This window comes from Rhinopithecus roxellana, chromosome 4 (genome assembly GCF_007565055.1).
Source record: "Rhinopithecus roxellana isolate Shanxi Qingling chromosome 4, ASM756505v1, whole genome shotgun sequence".
Lineage (NCBI taxonomy): Eukaryota > Metazoa > Chordata > Mammalia > Primates > Cercopithecidae > Rhinopithecus > Rhinopithecus roxellana.
In genome coordinates this window covers 123,813,199-123,837,852 of record NC_044552.1, presented here as the reverse complement: position 1 = coordinate 123,837,852, position 24,654 = coordinate 123,813,199, and the positions used below count along the sequence as shown (strand labels likewise).

General features: G+C 37.3%; 2 protein-coding genes across 2 annotated transcripts in view; both read right to left on the bottom strand.

Annotated features, from left to right (window-relative positions):
* Positions 1-607: 607 nt before the first annotated feature.
* Positions 608-24,654, bottom strand: part of LOC104658001 (putative trace amine-associated receptor 3) — a 38,433-nt gene continuing 14,386 nt past the window's right edge. The window contains exon 2 of the mRNA XM_010357895.2: positions 608-1,740. Within this exon, the coding sequence (XP_010356197.2) occupies positions 686-1,558 (873 nt within the window). The 5' untranslated portion in view covers positions 1,559-1,740 and the 3' untranslated portion in view covers positions 608-685. The remainder of the gene's footprint in view (positions 1,741-24,654) is intronic.
* On the bottom strand, positions 9,902-17,325 carry LOC104658000 (trace amine-associated receptor 2). The gene is made up of 2 exons (XM_010357894.1): positions 17,274-17,325; positions 9,902-10,897 (listed from the first exon to the last, which is right to left on the bottom strand). Exon 2 carries the CDS (start codon positions 10,820-10,822, stop codon positions 9,902-9,904), a length of 921 nt encoding a protein of 306 aa, XP_010356196.1. The 5' UTR covers positions 10,823-10,897; positions 17,274-17,325.

The following is a 24,654-nucleotide window of genomic DNA, read 5'->3' as shown; positions in this document are numbered from 1 at the left end:
TAATCGCAAAGGCAAAAGCTCAAATTGCATATGTTGATTCATAATCAATCTGTCTCACCTATGGAAAACTCTTTGCAGTGAGCCTAAATGTATCAGAAAATAACTGAATAATTTATAAAATGATGGCTAATGATTCTCCCAAGACATATAATAAGGCAGGCCACTAGTTGATAATAAAGGCCGACCTTAAGGCACACTTCCTTCATGGACCCACAGGCCGCAATGATCTTCCTTTTCCTGAATTCCTGGAATGGTATCAGATAGGAACCAAAGCCAACACTTTTTAAAAAATTCTTATATTGCTTTTTAATTGTCTCATGTATGTAAATATAGGCCAACCTATTCTGAACTATGTTGTATATTTCTTTTGTACATTTTCCCCACCAGTCAGAGGTGAGTGTGGATTGGAAGTGAGTTAACAATTAACAAATAATTGAATAATAGATTTACTAGTCAAAGATAGTGAATGTGCCTCTTGTGTAGGTGATAGAACACTTACCTCAATTACTGAAATTTAATAGTATCATGTTTGTAGTGATCTGGAGATGTAAGGTATATGTTGCAAGTCAAAATAATAACAATCTCATTTGCAATATTCTATTCCCTTTCACAACAGCTTTTTATTAATGTGCGTCAGGAAACAAATTTGCAGTTTCTGAATGGGAACTGAATATTTTTCCTGACACTATGTACTTGAGTGCTTTCTGAAACCATGGATAAAAAAAAAGCCATGAATAAGAGGGTTGCAAGTAGAGTTGAAGTACCCAAGCCACACTAAAAGATCCAATATTAGTATGGGAGTGGAGTAGTCTAGGTATGGGTCAATGAGAACAGCAAGGAAACAAGGCAACCAGCAAGCCAGAAACACCCCCATTACTATCCCCAGGGTCTTCGTTGCTTTCCTGTCCTTTTTCTTGGATAGGTGTTTTTTCTCTGCCCCCTTTGTGCTTTCAGGCACATGGCTGATGACTCGAGCATGCTGTTTGGAAACGATAAAGATTTTGCCGTAAATACCAATCATGATGGAGCCAGGGGTAAAGAAACATGTAGTGAACAATATTGTCCCCCAAAATTTGTTGAAAGTAAGGGCACAGAAATTGAAGCAAACGACAAGTATCTCATAGCTCTGCATACTGGAAACATTGGCCTTGGATAGAACTAAACCAAAAGAAAAAAGAGCAGGAACTGACCAGCAAAATGCCAGCAGTCGCTTTATGGTGGAGCTCGTCATTCTGGTTGTGTAATATAAAGGGTAACACACAGCATAAAATCGGTCAATAGCAATGGAACAGAGGTGGAAAATGGAGGTCAGGCTGAGCATCATGTCAAAGCTCGTGTGGAATTTACAAAAGCCATCTCCAAAGTACCAGCAGCTCTCCACTGATCGCACCATGCTGTATGGCATAATGACAGAACCCAGCAGAAAGTCCGTGGTTGCCATGGAGAGGATCAGAAAGTTTGTGGGAGAGTGAAGCTGTTTGAAATGTGATATAGAAACCATTATAACCAAGTTTCCAAAAATAGTGATAATCATGGCTCCAGTCATAACCGAATACATTATCACCCGGACATGAAAAGAGCGGTTGGTGGGAGGACAGGATTTATTTACAAATTTTGGACAACTGGATAGGTCTTCGGGAATATGTTAGATCCATGGTGCTTTACCACTTGAAATTTCTTTCCAGAAGGATGAGTCACTGTTTCTTCTCTTCTTAAAATGATTCCAGTAAATTTCAGCTCCTAATAGTACAAGAGTGTTCAAAGTTATCTCTTATTAATTCACTGCCACTGCAATTTATTTAAATATTTTAAATTATATCAACTGTCTTTGCTTTCTGAGTTACTTGCTGCATTAGAAAAACGAAATTTTTCAATTGTGTATTCTTTCTTGTGTTATCCTATTTAATTCTATTTCATCCATCTATCCATCCATGTATCCAACATAGGTTTATCTATTGACTGTTTTATTCCTGGTAAAGAATTGGGAGATTTTCAAGAATTTTTGGTCAGCTTTCACTTTGAACAGACACATTCCTAGAAACTGTTTTGAATGTGGCTGCTAACATCTCTTGCATCATAAAAAATACTCAATACACAAAAACCAAGTGAAATGCCAAAGTTTTTCTTCAGACATTCTTTTGATAATTTGCAATCTTCATTTGTAATCAGTGTGCAAATGTTTTAAGAGTTATAAATGGCATATTGCTGCCAAAACATGCAGTACCATGAAACATGGCTGTTGAAAGTCATGTGCCTATGGGTTAAACCATGCACCTGGGTCAGTGCTTCATAGCTTTTCTGTTTGCTACTCTCTTCCTGTTCTTGCTTCTGCCTCTCCTGTCCTCTACTCTTCATGCTCCTTCCCTGTGTTTCTTAAGTCTTATAGCTTCTCTGAGATTCTGACTAGTGAAGCTACGTCATATGTTCCATCCCTGAGAGACCAATGAAAATTACAAATTCCACACTCACAGACCCAGTTACTCAAATCTCACATGACTCCTTTTGGTCACAGTGGGCTGATTAAAGGAGGGTGGACAAATCGCATAAATAAAAACTTCCAATGAATTGTCACACTTGCTTTGCTATTTGCTTTGGAATACACATCACCCTGAAAAGCCACTCCCTGGCAGCCTCAAAAGAAGCTTGACACTGTGCCTATAACAAAGCATGGAGTCTGCTCAGTGGGTCACAGAAAAGTAGGTTCAATCTTGAGTGAATCAGACAGAGGAGACACCCTGGGCCTATGCTGAATTCTCCCAAGTTATATAAAGATTCAACTGCAGTGTACATTTAACAAATTCATCTAGTTAGGCAGATTCAGTTTAGTTTTTCCTTTAGAATCCTAAGACAGAGCACAAAAATAACCTCCAAAAAAGAGCAAACACTGACCCCTTCCTCATCTCAAGGTGCTATTAGTTCCCTTCCTTCCTTTTGATTCTGTCATTCTTCCTGACTGACAGGGAAGAAAAGGAACTTTGTGGTGACAAAAGAACCTGAATTTTGCTGGTTAGATACATTTCTTATTACCAAGTCACAGGAAGGTGTCTCCTTGGAAAGTCTTAGGAGGACCTTTTATAGAGCTGACTGTTGCATGTGACTCCCTCGTTTCTCTAAGTTAAAGGTTTGCATCAGAGACTTCCAAAGAGGAGGTAGCAAAAGAGGCTTGCATTGAGAGTTCTAGTCCAGCTTCTGCCATCAGCCAGCTGTGAACTCTCAGTGATGGGATGTGTGCTGGGGTAGATGAGGAGCCTTGCAGGCTTTTCCAGCTCTGAAAGTGTGGAATCACTGGTAACAGAAATGTGGTTCATTTTAAATCATCTTCTTGTAAACAAATAAGAAACAAGAGCAGAGAAATAAGATGAAAGAGAGATATGAAATAAAGTTTGGGGTTCAATGCAGAGATTCACTGAATGGTACTTTAAGTCTTGGGACATGCCTGATCAATATTAGTTATTATTTAGCCTTAGCCATAAAAAAGAATGAAATCTTGTCATCTGCAACAGCATGAGTGGAACTGGGGGATAATATGTTAGCTGTAACAGCCAGGCATAGAGAGACAAATGTCTCACGTTCTCGCTTATTTAGGAAAAAAAAAAAAAAAAAAAAAAAAAAAAAGCATTGAACTCATGGAGATAGGGAGCAGCATGGTGGTTATCAGAGGCTGGAAAGGATAGTGGGGAGAGGGGGATAAGGAGGGAATGGTTATTGGGTACAAAAATACAGTTAGATAGAATGAATATGATCTAGTATTAAGTAGCACATTGGGTGATTATAGTTGATAATAACTTACTGTATATTTTAAAATGACTAAAAGAGTAGAATTGGAATATTCCTAACACAAAAGAAATAATAAATGCTTGAGATGATGGATACTCCAGTTACTCTGATTTGACAATTACACATTGTATGCCTGTATCAAAATATCACACGTACACTATTAATATGTACAACTATTATGTATTCGTAGTAATTTCAAAACATTTTAAAGAAAAAGTTGATCAGGTTCAGGATAGGGTACCCCAAAATATGGCACCTTGGCATTTGAGGAAACAGTGGAAGCAAGTTTACTCTGGCCTTCTCCCGCTTCTTCCCTGAAGCAGACCCTAAAAGAATGATCTGGTCTTCTCCTAAAATAGGTCATAAGACCCTCTTGTGTCCTATACTCAGGGGAAAAGAATGTCACACAGAGATACCAAGAAGAATCTGAACAAACAGGCCTTGTTAAGTTAGCACCCAGTTTATTGCTATTATATCATATCTTTTTGTCATACTTTTGCATGACTGACTGTTCATAAAAATGCACAGCTTTACTGTTTTGAGGCAGTATTCATTATTGAAGTATCCTGTGTCATGTAAAATTTATATTAAATAAACATGTGTGTTTTCTCTTGTTAAAAATTACCTTGAGGATACTTTTCTCTCCATTATAGATAGTCCTCCACTCACTGCCGCTCTTTATTCTCTGGTTTTCACCAAGGAAAGGTTGTGAACATCTAGCCTGGGCCCCATTTGAGCACATTAGTGATAGCACTTGAGAAATAATTGTTGAATTTATATCTGTGTTAAAAAAGATATGAACTCACCACCGTAAGTCAAGTAACTTGTCTATCCATCACCACTGGATTCTCAGTATCTAAGTTAAGGCTTCTAGTATACACTAGAGACATATGTTTGAATGAATAAACCTACACATAAATTGTAAATCATTACTGCTTTAAAAATATCTGCATTGTTTCAATGAAAGCAATTAATTCAATGTGCTTAAAACGTCCCTATAAATGAATGGACTCGTTTCAGGAGCACACTTCATGAAAATTTCTTCTGGTATTGAATTGTTGACGGTGTTCTTATAAAATAACCCCTCCCAAAGTAGCATTTAGACAGAAGGAGCTGAGAGATTTTGTGTAGACATAATTTACTCATCCTGTAGCATGAGAAAACCAGAGATTTTGGCTCCGGACAGCGATAGACAGTGTTAGTAGAAGAAAACAAAAGTGGAAGTATTTCAGCTAAATGCAGTTGGGAGGTGCTGCTATCAGTGGCATGACACCCCTCAATGTTCCACTGAAGTGTGAAGATGGGGTTGTCTTGGCTCTTTTCAGTCCCATATGTGATGTTCGCACCTTATCTACCACTTAGAGGAATTGGGGATTTTCTTCCAGCTAAAATGCACATACTCTCAAAGATAAAAGGAAATACTCTTGCAGAATACAGACTTGCAGTTAAACTCATACAGTATTTAAATCCATGAATACATATGCAGTTAATGTTTATGATTACACAGGAGACTCTGCCACACCCCAGTTGCCCCTATGACCTTATTGATCACAGTCACGACATTTAAGCAACCTCACATAGGTCTTACATATAAGTAACTGTTTCATGTTTTAAGTATTGGGAGGATTCTATAAGATGTTTCAATATGTGATCAAATCTTTCACTATGTGCAACTTCCTATATACACAAGGAAAATTCATACACTTTCAGAACTGGAGAAGGCCATAAATGAAATATTTACAAAGATGTATTATGTAGTGCAATTTCTAGCCTCATTGTTATCTTAACATTCCACAGTGGGCATCTGTGTATTAAGAACACAATGAGGCTCACAATAACCAGCTTTGGCCGGGCGCGGTGGCTCAAGCCTGTAATCCCAGCACTTTGGGAGGCCGAGACAGGCGGATCACGAGGTCAGGAGATCGAGACCATCCTGGCTAACACGGTGAAACCCCGTCTCTACTAAAAACTACAAAAAACTAGCCGGGCGAGGTGGCGGCGCCTGTAGTCCCAGCAACCTGGGAGGCTGAAGCAGGAGAATGGCGTGAACCCGGGAGGCGGAGCTTGCAGTGAGCTGAGATCCGGCCACTGCACTCCAGCCTGGGTGACAGAGCGAGACTCCGTCTCAAAAAAAAAAAAAAAAACCAGCTTTAACAAACTAACAATGTTCTTTTGGAAAACTGTATTCTAATTTCCAAATAACTGATTTGCAAATAAACTTTTACTGTTTCATAATACGTTTATACATTTGAAGTTGACATGCAGATCTTTGCGGTCATTAACATTGTTAACATTGTTCCTACCTTCCTCCCTGCTTTTCTTCATAAAAATTATGCTAGCTCCTTTAACTTTTTTAGACTTTTATGTCATCTATTATGTTGAATCACATAGCCTGTATGAAATTCTCATTTTTTAAGTTACAAATGTTCAAATATTAATAATTACAAATAATTTCCTGCTGGGACCTTTTCATTTTCCTCCTCAAGTTTTAGTTTTAAGCACTGGCTAAGGTTAGCATATCTCCAGCCACATACATTTGGAAAAAGTCAGATTTGCAATGCAATATATCATGGAGTTAATGCTTGTTGAAGAGAATCTTTGATTGTCTGGACACATTCATTTTAGTAGGAGGTAGAGATGACTTAATAGCAACACCAAGTTAGGAATCTAATTTTCACAGCCTTCCGGGATTAATACCATATAACCTGTAGTAGACTGTAATCGTGGTTCTGACCATAGAGGCAAGCATTTGTACATGTGCTCTACCTGGCACCAAATAAAGGTGTCACTACTGCCACAGAACATGTTCTCCTCTTCTAGAACCTACCTATCTGGGCAAAGAACTTACAGTTGCCATTGCCACCCATGTATGTACGTACAAACACATAAATCAATATAAATTATAATTTCATTTTTCCTTGTTGGAAAAACAGGTAAGAAAGATAAGCAAAGGAAGATATGAGCTATTAGTGTTCCCCTTCTTCAATGTATTAACTCAGATTACATGTACAAAGAAGCAGATTTTTAAAGGTTTCTCATTTGAACACAAATTTGGATAATGTCATAAATAATTCTTTAAATTCTGACAGCCCTAGGGCTCTTGGAATTTAAGACTGAAGTCTAAAACTATTGATATATAATGCCAGAGAGGAAAGTGCATTTTAGCATTGTTGAAATACCTAACTACGTTTACTGAATCATGTCTTGTATAGTTCTTGTACTTTGCAAAAGTATTTTATATGCCACTATATAAAAATTTACAAACCTTGTCAAATGAATTTTGATGGAAAAATTAAGACCTTTCTTTCACCAGAAAATTATAATGATTATTTTTTAGTTAAAATCTATCTTCTCAATTGCAACCCATTTCAACAATTTCTGATTCTTTATAAAATGCAACTATCACTATTCACTTATTTTGAAGAAGAGAATAAATCAGCAATAATTTAAAAAGAATAGAACATTTCCAATTATTTTTATTGACCCAGTACCTTCCCTTTCCTGATATGTTTGTTGTGAATCAATGACCTTCTTCTTGTGGCTTTGCAGGTGCGATATCAGGAAATTCCAGAAAGTTCAGTGTAGAGGATTAAGATATCTGATTCCTATATAAGTTTGCTTCTGCTCTCAAGAGAACTGGAGTAGAGAACTCAGATCCAGGAGCTTCCAGATAGGCACTAACTGTGGAGTCCCGGTGGGATTACTCTTTTAACTTTCTCAATAGATACTGAAATATCCTGGGTTTTTTGTTTGTTTGTTTGTTTGTTTGTTTGTTTTGATTTTTTTTGAGACAGAGTCTTACTCTGTCACCAGGCTGGAGGGCAGTGGTGCGATCTCAGCTCATGGCAACCTCCGCCTACTGGGTTCAAGCGATTCTCCTGCCTCAGCCTCCCAAGTAGCTGGGACTACAGGTGCATGTCACCATGCCTAGTTAATTTTTATATTTTTAGTAGAGACAGGGTTTCACTTTGTTGGCCAGGCTGGTCTCCATCTCTTGACCTCATGATCCGCCCACCTGGGCCTCCCAAAGTGCTGGGATTACAGGCATCCCTGTGTGTTTTTAACAGCCCAGTTTGTTGTATTTTTCTTTCCAAATGAAAGACTATTTTATATCTGATTTCATGATCATTCCAGGAAGATTAATACAGACATTTCCATATATTGAAAATACATAGATGTATGGGCTCAGTTAAATGCTGGCTAATATCCAAGGGGGGAATAATTGTCTGAATCATAAAAGGTTTCTGTTTATACTTTGATTCCTAAAGGTAATGAGAAAGTACTGGGATGGGAGAGAACTTTTATTTTTACTTCAGTGATTTGTACAAGTTTGAATTTTGAAAATCTTTATTTTAAAAAAAGCCAGTTAAAATGTCACAAATCCGAAAAAATAAAAAAGTTCAGTAAACAAAGAACACAGAATAAGAAGTCAAGAGAGCTGGGCTCTAGTCCTGCACTTATAACTAGTTGTATAATCCAGGGTAAACCACTAAATCCCCCAGGCTCAGTTTTCGCATTTGTAACTTACTATAAAATTCTGGGTGTTGAGGAAGATGACTTTACTAATCCTGGGAAATGAAGGCAGAGTGAATGGTAGAAGACAGCAAGTATGCAGGATGTTGGATCTCTCTGTCATCCTCACTAGAACACAGCAAGGTGATTACATTTTGAAACGTAAAAGGACATTGAAAAGGTATTGACAGATTTGCTTTCATAACTGCACCTGGATACAACTACTCTCTTCTTGAAAACTTACAATTTTCATTGCTGTAATGTAAATGAAGAAATTAAACAAGGAATATTTCAGTGAAACACAGTTCACTACCATATATAAACACACACACACACACACACACACACACACACACACACACACACACATTCACAGAGATATATCTGAAAATAAAACTTCATGAAGCTATACTTAGCCTCGGTGCAAGTGATGTATTTTGATATTATCTATTTTCTTCTATTCTAATTTGCTTTTCATTAAAAATGTTGTTTGCAGCCAGTGGTTTACTGGAGCCACTCATGATTATTTTCAAGAATAGTTTGTTAACTTTTTAGGACATTACACTTATAGGTTAAAATCACTTATAAGGAAAGGGTTTTTAAATGTATATACCATGGAAATCCTCAAACTCTACAAATTAGGACTTTTTTTTTAGAGCCCAGTGTTGAACTTATACCAACACCTCACTGGTCACAACCCATCAGTTATTAATGAGTCTCAGCCTGAAGTTAATAATTTTCTTCTTTATCTCTCCCTCTCATTCTTGTGTTATTAAAAAGTATATGTATAAATATCAAGCAAAAAGGAAAGATGGACTCAAAACAAAACTTAAATAGATATTTCACATTTATTAAAACATCAGAACACCAAATAGCAATACAAAATGTGGATGAGCCTATGGAGGAAAGGAAGACACTGAACAGAGTTCTACTGCATGTAACATGGAAACTAACCAGCTGTTGTGATTAGGATGGCTCCTGAATGAAAACCTGCCTGAAGTCTGTAGCCCCAGTTACTCAGTTTGCCATTTCTTCTTTTAGTTAAGAAATGTTTGTTCTCACAACAGCAGAATCTAGTAAAGGCTTAACTCTCAGCTAACACATAACTGACTCCTGGAAGAATATGGGTTTTCGAAATTGTTATTTCCACATTTACTCACCTACCATTTTTGGTTGCTGATGTTCCAAAGTACATCTGATAAGATACTGAGGAACAAAAATGAAATGGGAATATCACACGAAGTGTCAGTGGTGGAGTGGGGGACAAGCAGTTCCCAAGCTCAGCCTATGTTTTGACCCCTTTTGAACGGTATAAAAGCTTTTGTGTGTCCTCTTTGTTCCATCTCTGGCTTTCCCCCATGTTCTCTTTACTTTTCTAATTTTCATTCTTTTTTCCTCTACCAGGAAGTAGTAGATGTGTAAAGAATTCTGAAAACTATTGGAGGAATTTTGGGCTCAAAGAGAAGCTTCCATTTTTTTATTCTCATTTTAGAAACTAAGAGCTTTCCATGGTACCTAAATTAATACACACATGCACAAAAACACACATTTTAAACAACTTCATTCTTCTAAATTCTAGTTTTTTGCTTCAATTTATTCATGCAGAATAAGTCTACTCATTTTCTTTTTGTATACACAAATTAGTATTATGGAAATGTGAGCTGAAAATTTTACCTAGCAAAATGTACTTCAGTGCTCTGCGAAACCAAGGATAGAAGAAACCATATATTAACGGATTACATGTGGAGTTAAAATAGCCAAACCACGTCAAGGCATCAAACAAAATTACAGGAGTAGAGAAGTTCAAAAAGGGATCCAATAAAATTGTGAAGAAACAAGGAAACCAACATAATAAGAAAACTCCCATCACTATTCCTAAAGTTTTGGCAGCTTTTTTGTCTTTCTTCACTTGATTGTTTTGATTTTCTGGCAAGTTATTGATGGCATGAGCATGTTTTCTGGATACTGCAAAAATTTTGCCATAAATCCCCACCATCATAGACCCAGGAGTGAAGAAACCTGCCATAAACAAGGTGGTCCCCCATAGCTTGTTGAACATCACTGAGCAGGAACTGGAACAAGCAACCAAGATGTCATAACCCTCTATTCCATCTGCATAGGACTCTGAGAAGACCACCCCAAAGGCAAATGCTCCAGGGACTGACCAGCATAAAAGTAGCAATCTTTTAATGACTGGAATAGTCATTTTGGTGGAATAACGTAATGGGTAACAGATAGCATAAAATCTATCAATGGCCACTGAGCAAAGATGAAAAATGGATGTTATGCTAAGCATCAGGTCAAAACTATAATGAATCTTGCAAAATGTAAGCCCAAAATACCAGCAGTTCTCCACCGATCTGATCATACTATATGGCATGATGGTGAATCCCAGGAGGAAATCAGTGATGGCCATGGAGAGGATAAGGAAGTTGGTTGGTGTGTGAAGCTGCTTGAAGTAGGAAATAGAAATTATCATGGCAAGATTGCCAAATATTGTGATGAATATGGCTCCTGCCATAAATGAATACATGGCCACTCGGACACCCAGAGACCTTTCATTTTCTGGGCAAGATCTATTTCCATATTCAGAGCAATTGAATGTTCCCTTCAAAAAAAAAGAACAGATAGAATTTTGTCAGAATATAAACATTCTATGGTTTATATATGCTTTCATAGAAAAACTCAAGAAAGGCAGAGAAGAATCAAGGAAGATGATTTATGCTGCAATATTACTCATGATCTTTCCCATTTACTTATTTTAACCTTTATTTGTAATTTTGTAAAATTATAACCTGATTGGCTTAAAAGATGGTTATTGACCAGGTGCGGTGGCTCACGCCTGTAATCCCAGCACTTTGGGAGGCCGAGGTGGGGAGATCACCGAAGGTCAGGAGTTTGAGACCAGCCGGGCCAACATGGTGAAACACCATCTCTACTAAAAATACAGAAGTTAGCCAGGCGTGGTGGCACGTGCCTGTAATCCCATCTACTCGAGAGGCTGAGGCAGCAGAATCGCTGGAACCCAGGAGGTGGAGGTTGCAGTGAGATGAGATTGCACCACTGCCCTCCAGCTTGGGAGACAGAGAGAGACTCCATCTCAAAAAAAAAAAAAAAAAAAAAATCATAATTTACTCCATACTTTCCTCTATACTACCAACATTTAGGAAGCTCTTATTTTATGCCAGGCTTTGAAATTTAAAAGAAGAAAAATCAAATTATTGAGTGAACTCTTACGTGTGTAGGAAGAATAGATATCTATTAGACAATACGTGTACTTCTTCCTCCAAGGAGTTGGAAATATATAATGAGATTTGATTGTGATCTATATAACCTGTGGGATCAGAAGGTTATTATTTGAAAATAATTTCAATCTTGTGTTCTATTATTTTCATTGTGCTTTGTTTTGCTTTATTCATACCAATGCTGTTTTAAGGGGGAAGAATCATTTTTTTTTTTTTTTTTTTTTTTTTGAGACAGAGTCTCGCTCTGTCGCCCAGGCTGGAGTGCAGTGGCCGGATCTCAGCTCACTGCAAGCTCCGCCTCCCGGGTTCACGCCATTCTTCTGCCTCAGCCTCCTGAGTAGCTGGGACTACAGGCACCCGCCACCGCGCCCGGCTAATTTTTTGTATTTTTAGTAGAGACGGAGTTTCACTGTGGTCTCGATCTTCTGACCTTGTGATCTGCCTGCCTCGGCCTCCCAAAGTGCTGGGATTACAAGCGTGAGCCACCGCGCCCGGCCGGGGAAGAATCATTTAATGACCCCTAATTATCTGGTAGAGTCCATCTATAAGGCAAATCCTGAGGTCTTAACAAGCATCGCATCAGCCAGAGCAGCTAAGTCAGAGGTGGGCGGAGACCAAACCTGGACTACCCTCAGTTCTTTGTGAAGAGCAACTGCACCTCCTCAGAGCCCTGTGCAATGACAGCCTGACAAGTTGCCATGCGTAGGCCACACACAAGGCTATGAGCAGAGGGCTAGAGAGCTTTTAGAAAGCAAGCCATCTCCACTGCAAGAAAATTAAGCACATGCCCTCCTTGTGTTGGCCCAGAATGCTCATTTTACATATTAAAATCTGCATGTTATTCTTTCCATATATATGTGAAATGTCACTTGTTCATGAGTTAGAACAATTTTCTTTTTAAGAAGGATGTTAGGGAGAAAAGAGCTGTCTATATGCAAAGCATAAATCTTAATATTGTGGAAATGCCTTTGGCCGTCAGTGACCTCACACATATCAGATCTTACCAGTTTCCAAGAGATAAACCAATAAATTCTCGGCCTCTACGATATAAGAGCACATCACAAATAGAGTAAGACATTTTTCTTGAATGGCCACAATATGCAAGACACAAGGAAGGGAAGAAGAAAGCATGAAGATAAACCCTGCAGCAGAGATTCTAGAATGCAGCTGAAGAGACAAAGCACATCAACACTTAAAACCTACGTGATTCTGCATCATAGATGAAAGCAACAGCGGCAATTACCTGACCAAAAAGAGATCCAGGCAAAATGTACAATCAAAGATCAAAAATGGACAAGATCATTTCAGGCTGGGCTACACAGGAATGTTCCAGCAAGGATATGACTTTGATCTGGGTCTCAATAGGTGAGTAGGGTTTGAATAGAAGAGAAAAAACCTGTTCTACACAGAAGGTAGGATGAAGAAAAGACACAAGACTGTATGTGTTCCGTGACCTTCTAAAAGGAATTCTCAGGACCCCTAAAACACCGCAGAGAAAATACGGGGTGGAGGGGAGAATAGAGTGAGAGAGGCAAGTGTTGCTAGTTCCCCTGCTGTACCTCAAGCCAGTGTTCTTAGCCAGCATTAGTCAAAAGAGATTTCCCACTTTGTTCTTAAATTTGGGTAATGTTTTTTTTTTAATTAAAGTAATTAATTTAGTTACAAGAGAGTGAGTACAGATTTGAAATTAAAAGCTTCCTCCAACTGATGCCAAGTGGCGACTCCAAGGCAGTTTTCTCCTTGTTATTCTTCCTTCTTGGGGGCCTTGTCCCCACTTGCAGAGAGCTAACGGCCTGATACATGACGGGATGTATTTCAGCAATAGAACTAAAGGTCTTTATACCCGCCACCTGGGTGATTGCACACCACAAAATAGAAACACTACCAAACTGCATTTTAGGTCTCTGCCGACACCCTAAATGCTGTTTACAGAAACAGCTGAGTTATTCATGAAAGAGTTTCATCAGAACAGTTTTGTCCAGATCTGTCTAAAATGTGTACAACCAATTATCAAACTATATTCATTTTTAGCAGCTGAAATGGGGGTTTCTAACCAAATACTGCATGCTCTCACTTATAAGTGGAAGCTAAACGATGAGAACTTATGAACACAAAGAAGTAAACGACAGACACGGGGGTCTACTTGGGGCCGGAGTGGGGAGGAGGGCAGGAGGAGGGAGAAGAGCAGAAGAGATAACTATTGGGTACTGGGCTTAATACAGGGGTGATGAAATAATCTGTACACCAAACTCTCATGACATGAGTTTGCCTACGTAACAAACCTTCACATGTACTCCCTGAACCTAAAATAAAAGTTGAAAAACATAAAAATAAAAATTAAAAAACAGACACATTAAAAAGTAGGGGTTTCTAACATGCGCATATAGCATTTTGCTCTTCCTAACATTGTCACAGAAAAAAAAAAAAAGATAGCAAGAAAAACAAAAGAGAGGTGAGAGATTTCCCTCCTTCTTGGTACTAAGGTTTTTAGTTACTTGTCATTTCTTGTTAGCCACCTACTGACCAGTTAGACATCACCACAGAAGAAAATACTGAGAGAAAATGCAGTATTATCAAAAAGAAAAAAGGATTTCTGACCATCTTCAGTATGCTCATTAAAAAGCATAGGAAATCCAAAGCAAAATTTGTTGGTTTATTTTTAAATCACTTTACTTCTTAGAAAGTAAAGCAAAAAAAAAAAAAAAGAACAAAAACAACAACAAATAATGTCCTTTTAAAACACATTCAACATTCTTGTGCTAAAGGCAATTTCACAACAGTAATTTTTTTTCTTTTTCTTTTACTTAAGTTCTGGGATACATGTACAGAACGTGCAGGTCTATTGCATAGGTATACATGTGCCATGGTGGTGTGCTGCACCTATCAACCCACCATCTAGGTTTTAAGACCCGCATGCATTAGGTATTTGTCCTGATGTTCTCCCTCCCCTTGCCCCCCACCCCCTGACAGGCCCCGGTGTGTGATGTTCCCCTCCCTGTGTCCATGTGTTCTCATTGTTCAGCTCTCACTTATGAGTGAGAACATGTGGTGCTTGATTTTCTGTTCCAACAACAGTACATTTTAAGATTTAATTACCTGCAAACTTCTTTGTGTTCCTGGCTTAATCACTTTGATATTATTAATCATCTTGCCATCCCACTTTTGTTAAAATCATGCTGAATCCTTCTAAGTCTAAAATCATAGGCTGCAGAGCTTGACTAATTTTCCTTTTTACCATCAGAAATTTTAATTAGATAATTAGCTCTAAGTACTAAAGTTCTTTGAAACACATAATATGACGTCTACATTCACACTTGAATTCCTCATATACAGGCCACAAAGTATGGAGGGGTGTATCAGATGATTATTTGATGAATTCATCAAATAATAATTTTAATTCCATTTAAATATCACATCCCTCACAATTTATTTGGCATAGTTCCTTCATGTGACATCTATCATCAGCTTGAACCTTTCAAAAACCGTATCTTTCATATTTGTTGTCTAAGGAAAGCTAAATGTAAAAGCAGTATTGTAAAGGTTATAATTTTCAAGGGTCATTTTTTCTATTTTTTAAACTTGTTAACATAAGCATCTATAGATACATGGATTGCCGTAGAGTTAAATGGAAAGTCAGATCTTTTCGCCATTGCTGTTATCTTTCTAGAAGAAGCTCAGACACAAAGTAATAGATTTGTAACATAATGAATTGTTTGCCCCTTCCACTTATGAATAAATAAACTTTATTCTACTAAATTGTTAAAATAAAAGTGTTTTCTGTATTCCCTGAGAAAGTGATCAAACTACAGAACCATGAGCACAATGATAAAGAGTGTTCTATTTTTTCTAAATTTTTTATTATTTGTTATTATTTTTTAAGGGGTAGGGAGGAGGAAGCAGAATTTTCTGAGTTTTCTTATGTGATGTCTTTTCTTTTTGCCTAGTCTTTATATTTGATTACTGCTTCATTAGTAAATAAATATTCCTCTGCTTTAGTAACCACTTTTTTTTTTTTTTTTTTTTTTTTTTTTTTTGAGACAGAGTCTCCCTCTGTAGCGCAGGCTGGAGTGCAGTGGCATGATCTCGGCTCACTCCATTTCCTGGGTTCAAGTGATTCTCCTGCCTCAGCCTCCTGAGTAGGTGGCACTACAGGCATGAGCCACCACGCCTGGCTAATTTATGTATTTTTAGTAGAGACGAGGTTTCACCACGTTAGCCAGGATGGTCTCAATCTCCTGACCTTGTGATCCACCCATCTCGGCCTCCCAAAGTTCTGGAATTACAGGCGTGAGCCACCACGCCCTGCCTAGTAACCACTTTTAAGACTTAATGTACTTCACTATGTCTTTCTGCCAACTAATCATTATTTCTCATTTCCTTGAATTATTTTGCCCTTACCCAAGCTGTTGATTTCTTTTGATTATTCAATTTATATCAAATATTTAAAGTTAATGAATCTTAACATATTAAATGGATGGTATAATATATAATATGAATAGCCTTAGCACAATGCCTGATATATAGCATGCTATCAAAAGCTACTTTCTTTCCCTCCCTCCTTCCTTCCTTTTTTCCTTCCTTCATTGTTGTAAATAATCACCACGTTCAAGGACACATTTGACCAGAAAAGATTTCTCCTAAGAAAGAGAGGAAATGGGATTGTAAGGAAAAAGGCCAGGTAACTGTCTTAATACTCAAGACAGTTATAAACACTTAATAGGACAGTGATAGATCATTTGCTCAGCCACTTATAAGGAGGTAACCTTTTCCAGGGTTCTAAATATTCTTCCCAGGAAACTTGTTACACTGCCAGAAGGCAGCATGTTATTTCTTTCACGTATTAAAATGACTGCCTTTTATTACAGATTCACATTAAGTCCTGCACCTTCCACAATCTTCCACATGCCTACACATTCTCTCTGCACATGACCAAAATTCAAAAAGAAAGACCCAATGCACCAGCAATCGATAGCATTATTAGAGTGGAAATTTACTCCTTAAGGAAACCTCAAGGAAGAGAAGACACACATCTTTGTTTCATAATCCCCATTTTCCACATACCTGTCTCACTGCAGAAGATTCCATTGTTAACTCCTTACTGAAGGAACTGTTTTCTTTGTTTCTTCTCTAACTACTGTTAATGTTTATACGGAACCAGAAGACCTAAACTATGTGAGTTGTGCTGATTTATAACTTAACAATTCGTCTTAAGGGTATTAAATGTGAAAGTGAAAAAAAAAAAAAAAAAAAAAAACGAAAACAAAATCCCTGTCATTCAAAAGTTTAACAGCTCAATGAGCTTAAACCACTCCTCCATCCTCCCAGGAGTCTCCGCTTACCTAAGTTTTTATCACCTACAGCATTTAAGACTCCAAGTCTCCTATTACATGAAACAATTCTGAGCCCTTGAGTTATGCAGGGTTCTAAGGAGCCTGATCTCAACCACACATGGATGGGATCTCTGGTTCAAGCAGAAAAATGGACATTTGTCCTCTATCATTTCAGAAAGATCTGACAGTCGCAGTCCATATTTTGTCTCACATGCTAGTCACTGAGGGCTTACCCATTGCTTTCCTCATTTTTTCTTTGTACAAATGTGATTAAAAGAACACATCTCATCAACACTTTTAGATCTGGAGGAATTTAGCATAATTATTATCTTTGTAAATAATTCACATGATTATACCAAAATCATCTCAGATGCTACTAGTTTAAATCTACTCATGTTTAAGTGCCTACCTTTTTTGTTTGTGTTCTTTTGGAATGTGAAAGTTCGTGTTGCTCTGATGGGACAGCCTTGGGAGGCAAGATACCCCAGATGTAGATGAAATATAACCCTGGTCATTAGAAGAAACCAGGGTCCTGCTTGAATAAAAATTACAGTGCTCTGTGTGATCTTGGTCAGCTCTGCCTAGGGCTACTGCATGGGCGTGCAGATTGTGCAGTCATACGAGGAGCTGAGTTTTGAAGAAGTCATGCTTAACTTAATGCTCTGATGTGATCTCTTGAAATTCTTAATAACTTTCTAACAAGGGGCTCTACATTTTCATTTTGTACTGGACCTCGTGAAAATATATAGCTAGTCCTGGCTGAATCTCCCTTAGTAGTTTTTTTTTTTCTTTTTCTTTTTTAGAGACAAAGTCTTGTTCTGACACCCAAGCTGCAATGCACAGGCATGATCACAGCTCACTACAGCCTTGAACTTCTGAGTTCAAGCGATCCTCCAGCCTCAGCCTGCCAAGTAGCTGGGACTACAGGTACATGCCCCACCACGCCTGGCTAGTACCTCTTCTTGAAGAGGTGAAAGAGGAACAACAACAAAAACTCTCTTCATCTCGAAGCATATTCATAGTTACATTATGAATGAGATGAGATAAAATAATGACTTATATTATGAATAAGATGAGATCACGTACATGAAAGTATTTTTAAAATAAATCTTTATACCTATTAGCCAAAAGCGTAGAAATAGCAAAACACATTGCTACTCAAAAGTTGCCAGCAGGCCGGGCGCCGTGGCTCAAGCCTGTAATCCCAGCACTTTGGGAGGCCGAGACGGGCGGATCACGAGGTCAGGAGATCGAGACCATCCTGGCTAACACGGTGAAACCCCGTCTCTATTAAAAATACAAAGAAACTAGCTGGGCGAGGTGGCGGGCGCCTGTAGTCCCAGCTACTCGGGAGGCTGAGGCAGGAGAATGGCGTAAACCCGGGAGGCGGAGCTTGCAGTGAGCCGAGATCTGGCCACTGCATTCCAGCCTGGGCGACAGACCGAGACTCCGTCTCAAAAAAAAAAAAAAAAAAAAAAGTTGTCAGCAACTTTTATTTCTTCTGGGAGAGACCAAAAGTCATTTTGAACAAATTTCCTGGGTTCTGTAAAGAATTACTTAAGTGTTCTCTTTTAATTATGTAGATGGAAGACAAGCAGGAGAGTAAGGTTAGAACTTAATGTGTATTTTTAACACGCAAAAATGTGTTAACGTGGAGCAAAGAGAATGAGACTTGTCAAGCCCAGGAGTTCAAAATCAGCCTGGACAACATAATGAGACCTCATCTCTACAAAAAATTGAAAAAATTAGCTCGGGACAGACCATGACAAATGGCAGGAGGAGAACCAGGGATGAAAAGTTAAAATCAAAGCCCGGAAACAAACAATATACAGCTGAGCCTAAGAAAAGTCTTCAGAACCAGTGTCTCCAATCCTGAACACAAGATTTAAGAATAACAGCTCGGTAGTGATGCAAATGTAATGAGTACCAGCTCATTCCTCTTGGTTTTTTCTAAGCCCTCAGAAACCACAGCTTCCCCCCACAACCTGGTGTCTCCACATCATGGCAGTCGGAATGGCATCATCAGAGAGGGTGACCATCTATTTTCAACAGTGACACCTGCTGGCAGCCTGGGAAAACAGTCTTTGGATTCAGTCCCCAGAGAATATAACCAAAAGACAAGCCCCCAAGGGAAATGGGAAAAATGCAAATTAATTTGAATATTACAAAGAAATATGATCTTATTTTGTACCTTACGCTAAAGAAAAGGGTTATATCATGAACATAAGTTCACATTTTTTAATGAAACTCAGGTACAAAGAATTTGAATTAATTACAATAATTATGCCAATTACGTCTTGCTTTCCTTATGTGTTTGTTTCTAACAAAATGAACATACATGACTGTGAACGAGATTAACAATAGCTTGCATACATCTCTATGGTACTTTCTGCCTATCACCTCAGGTAGCTACTCTCTTAACTTTTGTGCTTATCATTTTTGGTATTCATTTAATAGTTGTGTCGTGTATATGTATATAAGTAAATCAAAACATTGTTTGGCTTGTTTTTCAAACTCTTTATGAAATGGTATCATGTTGCCTTTTGGAATGTGTTTTACCATCTTTTGGAATTTGTTTTGTTCTTATTTTTTCATTTAACTTTATACTACTTGTAGCTGCACTTCTTTCATTTCACTGCCATCTAACAAATCTTTTCTAACAATTGTTTTTTTTTTTTTTAGTTTTTTAGCTACTATGAACAGTGCTATTTTGAAAATTCTAATGCAAGTCTCCTGGAGCATGTATATTCAAGAAATTTCCTGGGAAATATACATGAGAAAGTAATTGCAAAGTCAGAAGGAATATGAATACTCATCCTCACAAGACAAAACCAAATTGTGTTTCCAAATGGCTATCCTGATTTATATCCTTATAATCAACATATAGAAATTCTATTGACCTATATCCAATACATAGTATTCTCAAAGTTAAATTTGTGACAGCAATTTAACAAGTAAAACATCGTATTTTATTGCAGTCTTGATTTGCATTTTCCTGATTACCAGTGAGGTAGAAAATGTATTTACTGTCCTTATTTGTTTATCCTTCTGTGGAATTCTGTCCTTTTTTTTTTTTTTTTTTTTTTTTTGCCAATTTTTCTTTCCTCTTGGATTTATAGAAATTCCTTTTATGGCTGAGTACAGTGGCTCATGCCTATAATCCCAGAGCTTTGGAAGGCTGAGGCAGGAGCATCACTTGGGCCAAGGAGTTGGAAACCAACCTGGGCAACACAGTGAGAGCTTGTCTCTACAAAAAAAAATTTTTTTTAAATTAGCTTGGCATGGTGGTGCATGTCTACAGCCCCAGCAGCTGTGAAGGTAAAGGGAGGAGGATCACTTGAACCTGGGGAGGTTGAGACTGCAGTGAGCCGTGATCACGCCACTGCACTCCAGCCTAGGTGACAGAGCAAGACTCTGTCTAAAAAAAAAAAAAATATTTTTATATCCTTAATAATAAACTTTTATTAGTTGCATATGTATCAAATATATTCTCCCAGTGGATAGCTTGCCTTTGCCTTTCAGGTATTTTTTGATAACCAAAAGTTGTTTCATATAGCTCAATTTTTCAATCTTTCTTTTTTTTGGTGTGTTTTTAATTTGAGAAATCTTTCACTACTTCAAAGTCAGAGAAATAATCATCTATATTTTCTACTGAAAATTTCAAACTTTTGCTTTTAACATTTAACTTTTTAATTTATCTGGAATTACATGTGGTATGAAGTAAAGACAGAATTTAATTTTTTCATGTAAACCATTATTTGCAATTCCAGTAATTGAGTAGACCTTCCTTTCTCCATGGATCATCCCTGCAGATATGTCATATATGAAAGTCCATAGCTGTCTTTTGAGCTCTCCATCTAATTTAAGTTACTAACTTGTATATTGTTGCACAAACTATATTGTCTTAGTTACCATAGCTTCATGCTGACTTTTATAATTAATAGACCAAGACTTCTTTTTTTTCTTCTTCTTTTGTTCTCCTTGTCTTCCTCCTCTTCTTCTCTTCCTTTCCTCCTCATTCTTCTGAAGTGTCATGGTTATTTTTGTGTTTTAAGCACCTATATTAATTAGCCTTCTAAGTTTCATGAAACCTATGTTTAAATCTTGAGTGGATAGCATTAACATCTCTTCAGTATTAAGTCTTCCTCACCATAAACTTGAACTAGCTTCACATTTATTTGGTCTTATGTAATACTCTTCAGTAAACTTTCTTAATAGTCTACAAGTAGGTCTTGTACATCTGTTGACAGCTTTATTTCTAGATACCTCATACTTTTTATTTACGACTTTTTAAAAAGACATGTTCTATTTGCAGACATTCAATAGGATTTTTGTATGTTGGTCCACGCTGTATCCAGGCAACTTGCAGAGTTCTTCCATCATTAAAAAAATTTTATCTGTAGCTTCTTTTGGTTTCCATGTGGTCAATCATATCATCTGCAAATCATGATTATTTTATTTCTCCCTTTCCAATCCTTTAAGTCTTCAATTCTTTGTTCTTAATATATTGCACTGTTTAAGACCTCTGGAATGATGTTGATTGAGGAATAATTATAAAATGATGAAACTGCTTTTTAAAAAATTCATACCTCTTATGACATTTAAAAAGTCTTTCAGAGATGATATCTTAGTTCAGAACCTTTTGGGATTTTCTTTCTGCCAGTCTTTATTTCAGTCAAAAAAAAATTAACTTTTCTCATTGTATCTTATGACGATATATAGAAAACAAACATCACAGTTTATCCTCCAGTCAAATCGCTGATACTTGGCTTGAAATGTTTCCTACTGTTTCTGAAATCCAATCCACATTAAAGATATTTTAAAATGCGTATTAACCATTTAAATCTGAAATAAGTAGAGTTAGTATTACCTAGGTCTGATAAAGACTTGTTAACTTATCTGAATTATTAAAGCAGTCATTGTGAAAGCTTTTGTAGCCACTCAGATGTTCCTTATTAAGGTTTTTTGGGTACGCTCCTTGAGACTTCAGTAATGCAGTTTATGCTGCATTACTATACCCTGTTGCCACTTCATTTTTATCTGTGTCCTCCCCCACTCCAAACATACACTAATAAAGTAGATTTTAAATAAAAAAAATTATACCACAAAAATGAGGAAAATATATGGGAAAAGGGAAGAAAGGAATCAAAGAAGAAAGAAGAAAAAGAAGGAAGGAAAGAGGAAAGGGGGGAAAGATACAAGAAAAGAAATAAGGAAGACCTGGAGGAAGAAAGATATGCATGACATGATTACCCTCAACACTCACCAATGGCTTCCCTTCTTAAAAATGGAGATAAGGCTCTTACTTTGGCATAAAATCCTGAATGATCTGGCCCTCAGATATCTATCTGACCTCAATTCCTACAACTCCTCTCATCGATACAAAAAAATCAGATTTGATAGAAGAAGAAATATCTCCCTATAAGTTGTCTTAAGCATAGATCTAAAACATAAGAATAAAGAAAATTTGGAAGTAAAAGATTTAAAGAGCATATACCAGAAAAATGTAAACCAAAGAAAGCATCTATACTCATGTTAATATCAGATAACAAATATGTTAAGGCCAAAAACATTACAAGTTAAAAGGATAAATAGTAAAAAAGAGTTTCATTTACCAAGAAGATATATTTCTAGATTTAATAACAAAGTTTCCAAATATTAGGTAAAAGTGACATCTACAAGAGAAAACAGACAAAATCTATATTTGTGGGAGATGTTTTGATATACATCTAGCAAAATTAATAGAATAAGTGGATTAGATATTAGTAAGATTTTTTTTATTATTATACTTTAAGTTCTGGGATACATGTGCAGAATGAGCAGGTTTGTTACATGAATATGCATGTGTCATGGTGGTTTGCTGCACCCATCAACCCATCATCTACATTAGGTATTTCTCCTAATGCTACCCCTCCCCTTGACCTCACCCCCTGACAGGCCCTGGTGTGTGACATTCCCCTCCATGTATCCATGTGTTCTCATTATTCAACTCCCACTTCTGAGTGAAAACATGTGGTGTTTGGTTTTCTGTTCCTGTATTAGTTTGCTGAGAATGATAGTTTCCAGCTTCATCCATGTCCCTGCAAAGGACATGAACTCATTCTTTTTTATGGCTACATAGTATTCCATGGTGTATATATGTCACATTTTCTTTATCCTGTCTATCACTGATGGGCATTTGGGTTGGTTCCAGGTTTTTGCTATTATGAATAGTGCTGCAATAAACATATGGGTGCATGTGTCTTTATAGTAGAATGATTTATAATCCTTTGTGTATATAACCAGTAGTGGGATTGCTGGGTCAAATGGTATTTCTAGTTCTAGATCCTTGAGGAATCGCCACACTGTCCTCCACAATGGTTGAACTAATTTATACTCCCCAAAACAGTGTAAAAGTGTTCCTATTTCTCCACATCCTCTCCAGCATCTGATGCTTCCTGACTTTTTAATGATCACCATTCTAGCTGGCGTGAGATGGTATCTCATTGTGGTTTTGATTTGCACTTCTCTAATGACCAGTGATGATGAACTTTATTTCATGTCTGTTGAACACATAAATGTCTGCTTTTGAGAAGTGTCTGTTCATAGTCTTTCCCACTTTTTGATGATTTTTTTTTTTTTGTAAATTTGTTTCAGTTCCTTGTAGACTTTGGATATTAGTCCTTTGTCAGATGTATAGATTGCAAAATTTTTCTCCCATTCTGTAGGTTGCCTGTTCACTCTGATGATAGTCTCTTTTGCTGTACAGAAGCTCTTTAGTTTAACTAGATCCCATTCGTCAATTTTGGCTTTTGTTAACATTGCTTTTGATGCTTTAGTCATGAAATCTTTCCTTGTGCCTATGTCCTGAATGGTATTGCCCAAGTTTTCTTCAAGGATTTTATGGTTTTACATTTTATGTTTAAATATTTAATCCATCTTGAGTTACTTTTTGCATAAGGTGTAAGGAAGGGGTCCAGTTTCAGTTTTCTGCATATGGCTAGCCAGTTATCCCAACACCACTTACTAAATAGGAAATCCTTACCCCATTGCTTGCTTTTGTTAGGTTTGTCAAAGATCAGATTATTTGTAGATGTGTTGTTATTTCTGAGGACTCGGTTCTGTTCCATTAGTCTATATATCTATTTTGGTACCAGTACCATGCTGTTTTGGTTACTGTAGCCTTGGAGTATAGTTTGAAGTTAGGTAGCATGATGCCTCCAGCTTTGTTCTTTTGCTTAGGATTGCCATGGCTCTGTGGGCTCTTTTTTGGTTCCATACGAAATTTAAAGTAGTTTTTTTCTAATTGTGTAAAGAAAGTCAGTGTTAGCTTGATGGGAATAGCATTTAATTTATAAATTATTTGGGGAATATGGCCAATTTGACATTGATTCTTCCTATCCAGGAGCATGGAATGTTTTTCCATTTGCTTATGTCCTCTCTTATTTCCTTGAGCAGTAGTTTGTAGTTCTCCTTGAAGAGATCCTTCACATCCCTTGTAAGTTGGATTCCTAGGTACTTTATTCTCTTGGTAGCAATTGTGAATGGGAGTTCAGACATGATTTGGCTCTCTGTTTGTCTGTTATTGGTGTGTAGGAATGCTTATGATTTTTGCACATTGATTTTGTATCCTGAGACTTTGCTGAAGTTGCTTATCAATTTCAGGAGTTTTGGACTGAGACTATGGAGTTTTCTAAATGTATAATCATGTCATCTGCAAGTAGAGACAATGTGACTTCCTCTTTTCCTATTTGAATACCCTTTATTTCTTTCTCTTGCCTGATTGCCCTGGCCCAAACTTCCAGTACTAG

Bases quoted from the DNA above. Each gene is read 5' to 3' on its own strand.
- LOC104658000 (XM_010357894.1), bottom strand. From the start codon at position 10,822: ATGTATTCATTTATGGCAGGAGCCATATTCATCACAATATTTGGCAAT.